The sequence below is a fragment of the Chrysochloris asiatica genome, unplaced genomic scaffold, assembly GCF_000296735.1.
Source record: "Chrysochloris asiatica unplaced genomic scaffold, ChrAsi1.0 scaffold00076, whole genome shotgun sequence".
Lineage (NCBI taxonomy): Eukaryota > Metazoa > Chordata > Mammalia > Afrosoricida > Chrysochloridae > Chrysochloris > Chrysochloris asiatica.
In genome coordinates, this window is record NW_006408594.1 from 10,630,759 (window position 1) to 10,639,850 (window position 9,092).

General features: G+C 43.4%; 1 protein-coding gene across 2 annotated transcripts in view; it reads left to right on the plus strand.

The window, feature by feature from the left end:
• The first annotated feature begins 1,896 nt into the window (after window positions 1-1,896).
• SYN3 (synapsin III) overlaps window positions 1,897-9,092 on the plus strand; it is a 697,366-nt gene continuing 690,170 nt past the window's right edge. Inside the window, exon 1 of one of the 2 annotated variants that reach the window (XM_006865239.1) lies at window positions 1,897-2,266. In XM_006865239.1, coding sequence (XP_006865301.1) covers window positions 1,959-2,266 — 308 coding nt within the window. In that variant the 5' untranslated portion in view covers window positions 1,897-1,958. The remainder of the gene's footprint in view (window positions 2,267-9,092) is intronic. The other variant, XM_006865238.1, reaches the window with a different exon arrangement.

The window sequence follows — 9,092 nt, forward strand, 5'->3', positions numbered from 1 at the left end:
TTCTGATAACATGTGCAAATTATGACAGACAAGGTCTTACTATCCTGAATTCTAAGGAGCATCTGACTGCACTTCTTCCAACACAGACTTGTTGGTTCTTCTGGCAGCCCATGGTACTTGCAATATTCTCCTCCAACACCATAACTCAAATGCATCAATTCTTTTACAGTCTTCCTTATTCACTGTCCAACTTGCACATGTGTATGAGGCACCTTAGTCCTCAAACTGACCTCTTTGCTCTTCAACACTTTGTTGTTATTGTTGTTGTTAAGTGTCGTCGAGTTGGTTCCGACCCATAGCAACCCTGAACAGGGTTTCCAAGGCTATAAATCTTTACGGGAGCAGAAAGCCTCATCTTTCTCCCTGGGAGCAGCTGGTAGTTTTGAACTGCTGACCTTGTGGTTCGCAGGCCGATTCGTAACCACTACGCTACCAGAGTTTAAAGAGGTCTTATACAGCAGGTTTGCCGAGTGCCATGTGTTGTTTAATTTGACTTCTGCTTGCATGAGTGTTGATTGATTCAAGCAAAATGAAGTCTTTGACAACTTCAGTGTTTTCTCCATTTAGCATGATGTTGTTTATTGATTCCATTGTGAGGATTTTTGTTTTCTTTACAATTGAGGTGCAGCTAAGACTGAAGGCGGTGTTCTTGGCTCTTCATCAGTTAGTGTTTTAAATCTTCTTCACTTTCAGCAAGCAAGGTTGTATCATCATCTGAATATCGAAGGTCGTTAATGAGTCTCCCTCCAATCCTGATGCTAAATTATTCTACAGATTATTTGTTCAATGTACAAACAGAAAAAATGTGGTGAAAGAATACAGCCCTGGTACAAACCTTTCCTGATTTTAAACCACTTAGTGTTCCCTTGTTCTATTCAAACAGCTGCCATTTGGTCTATGTACAGGTTCCTCGTGAGCACAATTAAATGTTCCGGAATACCCAGTCTTTGAAATGTTATCCATAGTTTGTCATACTCCAACAGCCAAAAACATTTGCATGCAAGCTTTCGAGAGGGAACCTAGATCCAGAAGGCATGAAGGAAGGTAGAATCTCCACTGAGTAGTAGCCAATCTGTCTGGGCGGGGCTGATAAAAGGAAATGAAGATAGGTCTCTTGTGATACAATAGTGAATAATTGTTATCAGGACTGATTGTGAGAGTTGGAAATGTAACGGTAGATGTTTTGTAGCAAAGAGGGGAGTGATTAACTTTTCAGTCTAGGAGCGGAGGTCCCTGGGACCATCAAGGAAGAAGTGCGGAGAGCAGAACCCTACCCAGAGAAGCAGCGATGCCTGAGATGGAGGCAGAGACGATGGCATGGAGAGATGGAGCAGCTGGGGACTTCAGACACAGAGAGGGAGAGGGCCTGTGTGCTGATGACCAGGAGGCAGGCTTGTAGTGTATACTCTTTGGTTGGTTGATGATGCATGGAGGGGATTGTAACCATGACAATGAAATGATATATGATAGGATGAATGTAAAACTAATGTTCTCCCATGTAAACTATCATATAATTCACAATAAAACATTAAAAAAACAAAAACCAAACGTTTGCATAGTCATTAAAGCACAGGTAAACATCTTTAGGGTATTCTCTGCTTTCAGCCAAGATTCATCTGACTTTAGCCATGATATTCCTCGTTCCATATCTTTAAAGAATATGTATATTTTAAGCCCAATGGATTTCCAAATGGATGTTCCAATGTACACTGCTACCAGCAGGGGGCAGGAAAGGCCACATCTGTCTGCCCAGGAAGGGAGCAGGTCTCGGTACTTCTAATGTTTTCCTTGGCTTCTTTCCACAGGGACGTGAAGGCAGCTGACGTGGACTTCTGTTGACACAAGAATCCCCTACTTCTTCGGCCCCCAAGTTGTATCAGCCCCACTCCCAGGCAGCCTGTGTTCAGGGCTTCACTAAACCGAGCCTGGGTAGGAACAAGCCATTTGCACCAACAGCCATGAATTTCCTCCGGAGACGCCTGTCTGACAGCAGCTTTGTGGCCAACCTGCCTAATGGCTACATGACGGACCTGCAGCGCCCTGATAGCTCCAGCAGCTCCCCCGCTTCCCCGGCCATGGAGAGGAGAGCCCAGCCGCTGGCCGCCTCCTTCTCCTCCCCGGGGTCCAGCCTTTTCAGTTCCTTCTCCAGTGCCATGAAGCCCACCTCGCAGGCTCCGACAGGGTTGGTGGAACCTCCAGCTCCCTCCACACCCGTTATTCAAAGGCCCAGAGTCCTACTGGTGATTGACAATGCCTACACCGACTGGTAAGCAGGAGGCTGCAGGTGCTTGGCCACCTTCTGGGATGAGAAGAGAGGTGGGAATTAGCTCACCTTGTGGGAGGAAAAGAAGGGAAGAACTATGAGGGGCTCAGGTGGTATCAGAGTCTTAACTGGAGGCACGAATGCCTGCCAGGTGTGATAGTGCCCACTTTGTGTTAAGACTCTCTTCTCCTCCTTCTTCTTATCTTAAAATTGCTATCAAAATAATAAAGATCGCAATTCCACTGCTACTGAATGATTCCTACTCTTAGCAATCCAATAGGACAGAGTAGAACTGCCCCATAGGGTTTCTGAGACTGTAAATCTATATGGGAACACACTGCCTCTTCTTTCCCCAATGAACCGCTGACCTTTCGGTCAGTAGTCCCACACTTACCCCATGGAGCCACCTACATTTACCAATTCAGTAGGTTTTGTCTGTCTAATTTAAGAGTCCTGGTGTGGCACCGTAGGATACACACTAGACCACAAGGTCGGTTTAAACTGCAAGGCCTGTGGTTCAAACTCACCAGCGGCTCCTGGGAAACCCTATACAGGGTCACTATGAGTCAGACCCAACTTAGCAGCACTTAACAACAACTACAATTTAATAAAACCAATTACATCAGTCATGTTGGACAACGCTCACCATTATCTGTTGCCCGATTTTCCATTCTCAGTGTTCCTTTCACAGCGATCTCTCCCTTTCCCAGTTCCTTCTGCCCTGTTAACTCACATTCAGCTCTAACCTCTATGCCTATGTCTGTTGTAGGCATTTCACACCAGTGAACTCATACAACATTCATCCTTTTGTGATTGGCTAATATCACTCAGCACAGTGTTTTCAGGGTTCACGTTGTAGCCTGTATCAGTTCTTGAGTTCTCATTATGACAGAGTACTACTCCATTGGATGGATGGACCACATTGGGTTTATCCATTCATCTGTTGGACATTTAGATTGTTACTACTGTTTGAATGTTGTGAATAGACGCACGTCCAAGTGTTCTGCATTTACAAAAAGCTCAGAAAGCTAGAAAATGTTTTGTAACCCTTTGGTGGGAAAGTCTATTGTAAATAGGGCTCTGAGAGTCTGAGTTAGATCTCTCAGAGTGCTTGTTCATATGATTTACTGCAACCATCTTGACAGATTCAATACAAATTTTTGCCCAGATTCCAGCTGAAGAGGAATATGATAGATGGTGTCTTAGGCTGGGTTCTCTACAGAGTCAAACCAGTGAAACTTAAGTATGTTTATATAAAGAGGACCCACCCTATATGGGAGAGTTCCAAGTCAGGGTCAGATGAACCAAGATGGGCAGGTAAGATGGCAGGCAGGCAGGCAGGCAGGTCTGGCAGTTAAGAAGGCAGGTTGTTGATGGTTCCCAGGATTGGCAGGGAATAGAACAGGCCACTGGCTCAAGTCCAAAGAATCAGAAGTCAGAGGATGAGCAAGATGGAAGATCTAGACCCAGCATAGAGCAAGCAAGTCTTGCCTGAGTGTCCAATATATTGGAAGCAGGCCACACCCTCGACGAAACTCCCTTTCCATTGATTGGCAGCTCATAGAAGACATCATCATAGAGTTGATTGCATTGTATTTCATCTCATTGTGGCAATAACTACATCTCAGCTGCCAAACCACTGACAATCCTGGCCTAGTCAACTTGGCACAAAACCTTAACTATCACAGATGGCATAGATACCATATTGTTGTTGTTATTGTTAAGTGCCATCGAGACCATTCCGACTCATAGTAATCCTATAAGAGGGTTTCCAAGTAGCAGCTGGTGAGTTTGAACTACTGACTATGTGGTTTGAACTGACCTTGCAGTCCAGTGCTTTATCCCACAGTGCCACACCAGGACTATTATTACCTTCTCCAAAATGTAAAACAAGTCTTAAATCTGAAATCCATCTGGCAAGTGGCTTAACCTTTTTCATCCTCAGCTTCTGCCCCTCCCACAAAATGGAGTTTATCTGAGGGTAAAAGAAACTAGTACAGGCCCACACGCCTTACCTCAAGCCCTTGGGACTTAGAGTGTTCACCTCTGAACCCTAGCATTTCCAGAGCCTGTCCTCCAAACCCCAGAGGTGGACAGAAATGACTCGCCTTCTGTACTCAGTCAAAACCCACTAGGGTCAGCGACCTGACCTGTGTCAAGGTCATCATGGTAGGTGCTGAGTGATAGTTACCTAGCACCCATTCAGTGCCAGGCATGGTCTAGGTGTTCAGGTGTGGAGCAGAACAGATTCCTGCTCACATGCAGCTGTAGTTGGTGAAGAGGTCCATGTCATGGATTGAATTGTTTTCCACAATATTTGCTGGAATCCTAACCCCCATATACCTATGAATGGGATTCCATTTGGAAACAAAATTTTCTTTATTATGTGAATGAGGCTAGATCAGTATAGTGTGGGTCCTAAACCTTATCATTTCTGAGCTATAAGAGGAACAGAATACACAGTGAGACAAGCACATACTTGGGAAGACAGGCGCCATGTGAACATCATCAAGAACCAAGGAAGGTGCAGGGCTGCCAACAAGGACCAAGACCCTATTTGGATGTTTAGTCCCCAGAACTATGAGAAAATTAATTGGTCTTCTTTAAAAGCCATCCACTTGTGGTATTTCCATTACAGCATTAGGAGATTAAGATAGTCTGTAGCCTAAATTGTAATAGAGCCACACGATAAATATTACCAGTCTAGCTGGAGGCACAGAATTTACAGCCTAGGGAGGAAGCCCATATATGGAGACAGAAAAGTCCCCATCTGGGAGAGGCGAGTGTGTGGATGAGAGTCCGAGTGGCCCCTGGCAGTCATGGATGGTCACTGGTGTGAAGGACAAAATTGCGCACATATGTCTGCCATATAATGGGAACAACAATTTGTTAAACAAATTAATGCATCCAGTTCTCAAAGAAGGCCAGATTACCCTCTGATATTCTAACATGTATCTATGTTGTTGTATGGCGTTGAGTTGGTTTTCACTCTTAGTAACTCTGTGCACAACAGAACAATGCGGTCCCTGGTCCAGCACCAGCCTCACAATTGTTGTGTTGAAACCCATTGTTACTGACACCATGTCCATCTTATTGGAGGTCTTCATCTTTTTCACTGACTCTCCACTTTACCAAGCATGATGTCCTCCAGGGACTGGTCCCTCCTGACAACGTGTCTGAAGTATGAGGGAGGAAGTCTCATGAAACTGAGTTCGGAGGAGCATTCTAACTGTACTACTTCCAACACAGATTTTCTTTTTCTTCTGGAAGTCCATGGTCCTTTCAACATTCTTCTCCAACACCATAATTCAAATGCATCAATTCTTCTACAGTCTTCCTTATTCGTCGTCCAACTTTCACATGCATACGAGGTGACTGAAAATACCATGGCTTGGGTCAGGTGCACCTTAGCCCTCACACTGATATCTTTGCTCTCGAACACTCTAAAGAGGTCTTGTGCAGCACGTTTGCTTAGTGTTTGATTTGTTGATTGTTGTTTCCATGAGTGTTGATTAGGGATCCAAGCAAAATGAAGTCTTTACCAACTTTAATCTTTTCTCCATTTACCATGATGTTGTTTATTGATCCAGTAGGGAGGATTTTTGTTTTCTTTACACTGAGATGCAATCCATACTGAAGGCACCTGTGCTCATGTACATTCTTTTAGAGGTTAACTCAGGGCTATAGAAGGACAAGGAGCTCTGGTAGAGTAGTGGTTACAAATCGGGCTGCGAACCTCAAGGTCAGCAGTTCGAAACTACCAGCTGCTCCACAGGAGAAAGATGAGGCGTTCTGCTCCTGTGAAGATTCACAGCCTCAGAAACCCTGTGCAGTTCACTATGGGTCGGAACTGACTCGACGGCACTAAACAACAACAACATAGAAGGACAACAAATAATTGATGGGGAATGATTAAGCCTGTGTCGTTGTTGTTAAGTGCCGTTGAGTCGGTTCTGATCCATAGTGATCCTGTATAGGGTTTCTGAGGAGCACCTGGTGAGCTTGAACCACCAACCTTGCAGTTCAAACGACTTTGCAGTCCAGTGGACTCCTAAGCCTTTGTTGTTGTTGTTGTTATTAAGTGCCATGGAGTGGGTTCCGACTCATAGCAACCCTGTACAGGGTTTCCGAGGCTGTAAATCTTTACAGGAGCAGAAAGCCTCATCTTTCTCCCACCGAGGCTGGTAGTTTCGAACTGCTGACCTTGAGGTTCACAGCCCGAATCGTAACCACTACACTACCAGAGCTCCTTAAGCCTATGTAGTAGGATCTATTTATAACTGTGATATATACGCAATCTAGTTGTTGTTGTTGTTGGGTGTCATCGAGTCAGTACCGACTCATAGCGACCTCATGCACAACAGAGTGAAACACTACCCGATCCTGGGCCAACCTCACTACTGCTGCCACACTTGAGTCCATTGATGCTGCCACTTGGCTAATCCATCTCGCTGGGGGTCTTCCTCTTTTTCTCTGACCCTCCACCTTATCAAACATGATATCCTTCTCCAGAGACTGGTCCCTCCTGACAATACTCGTATTATGGCTTGAATTTCTTGTCGATAAATACCAAGAAGAGGAATTGCTTAATCATAAGGTATTTCTATTTCCAACTTTGTGAGGAAGCGCCATGTTGTTTTCCAGAGTGGTTGGACCATTTTGCAATCCCACCAGCAATGTAGGAGGGTCCCAATCTTTCTGCATCCTCACTAGCACTTATTGTCCTCTACTTTTTTTTCCTTGACATTTTTATTGTGGATTGAGTGAAAGTTTACAGGGCAGATCATCAGTTTTACATTCAACAAATCATACAGCTTGTTTCATCTTAATGATTACATTCCCCTCCATTTACCATCAGTTAACAGTGTTTCTCTCTATTCACTTTAGCTCTTTTTTTTTTTTTTTTTTAAATAAAAACACTCAGGCATATATAATAGTTTACACCACCAAAGGGCATATTCTGTAAGTCTGCCTCCTGGCCACTATCTCTCAGTCCCTCTCTTCCCATGAATCTAGAGTCCTCAGCTGCTCCCTCTCTCCATGTCCCCACCTCTGCCTCCATCTCTGGTGTCACTGCTTCTCTGGATAAGGTCCCACATTCCACTTGTGCTCAGTCTTCTTCTTTTTTGATATTTGCTGTTACTACTGGTATGAGATGATATCTCATTGTTGTTTTGATTTGCATCTCTCTAATAGCTAGTGATCGTGACCATTTCTTCATATGTTTGTTGGCTGCCTGAATCTCCTCCTTGATGAAGTGTCTGTTCATGTCCTGTACCCATTTTTTAATTGGGTTATTTGTCTTTTTCCTGTAGATGTGTGGTGTTGTAGTTTCCTATATATTTTAGAAATGAGTCCCTTGTCTGCTGCGTCATTGCAAAAGATTTTTTCCCATTGTGTGGGCTCCCTTTTTACTCTTTTGGTTAAGTTTTTTGATGCACATAAGTTTTTAATTTTTTGTACTTCCCAATTATCTATTTTGTCTACTTTGGTTTGTTTGATTTCACCATGTTTGGTGATTTGTGTGTGCCCTGTATTAGAGCCCTCACATTTGTCCCTATTTTTTCATTGATGGCCTTTATAATGCTGGGATTCACATTTAGGTCTTTAATCCATGCTGAGTTGCTTTTTGTATAGGGCATGAGGTAAAGGTCTTGTTTCAATCTTTTGCATATAATTTCCACCATCTGTTGAAGAGACTACCTGCTCCTCATGCAATATACTTAGGTACTTTTTCAAAAATCAGTTGGCTGTATGTAGATGCATAAATTTCTGGATTCTTGATTCTGTTCTATTGATCTATGTATCTTTCATTATACCAGTACCAAGCTGCTTTGACCACTGTAGCCGTGTAGTAAATTTTGAAATCAGGGAGTAAGAGGCTTCCAATTTTATTCTTCTTCTTAAGCAGTGCTTTGGTTATCCTGGATCTCATTCCTTTCCATATTGAGTTTGTAATTGTTTTTTCCATCTCTTTGAAGAATGTCATTGAAATTTGGATTGGGATTGCATTATATGTTTAGATTGCTTTGGGCAGTATTGACATTTTCACAATGTTAAGTCTTCCTACCCAGGAGTATGGTATATTCTTGGGATTGCATTATATGTTTAGATTGCTTTGGGCAGTATTGACATTTTCACAATGTTAAGTCTTCCTACCCAGGAGTATGGTATATTCTTCCATTTTGGTAAGTCTCTTTTGGTTTTTGTAGTAGTGTTTTATAGTTTTCTTTGGATAGGTCAGTTGTTTCTCTGGTTATATTTATTCCTAGATTTATCCTATTGTAAATGGTATTGCTTTCCTAATTTCCTTTTCAGTGCTGTCATTATTAGTACAGTGGAATCCAACTGATTTTTTATTTTTTTAATGTTTTATTGTGAATTATATGATAGTTTACATGGGAGAACATTAGTTTTACATTCATTCCATTGTATATCGTTTCATTGCTATGGCTACAATCCCCTCCATGCATCATCAACCAACCAAAGGGTATACCCTGCAAGCCTGCCCCCTACACTACTTCCCCTTCCCCCCCACCCCCCCCAGCCTTCAGCACACAGTCGTTCTCCCTCTCTGGATCCAAAGTCCCCAGCTGCTCCATCGCTCCGCATCATTGTCTCTGCCTCCATCTCAGGCATCGCTGCTTCTCTGGGCAGGGTCCCGCTCTCGGCTCTTCTCCATTGATGGTCCTTGGGACCTCTGCTCCTAGACTGGAAAGTTAATCACTCCCTTCCATGCTATAAAATGTCTACCTTTACATTTCCAACCCTCACAATCAGTCCTGATAACAATTATTCACTATTGTATCACAAGAGACCCATCTGCATT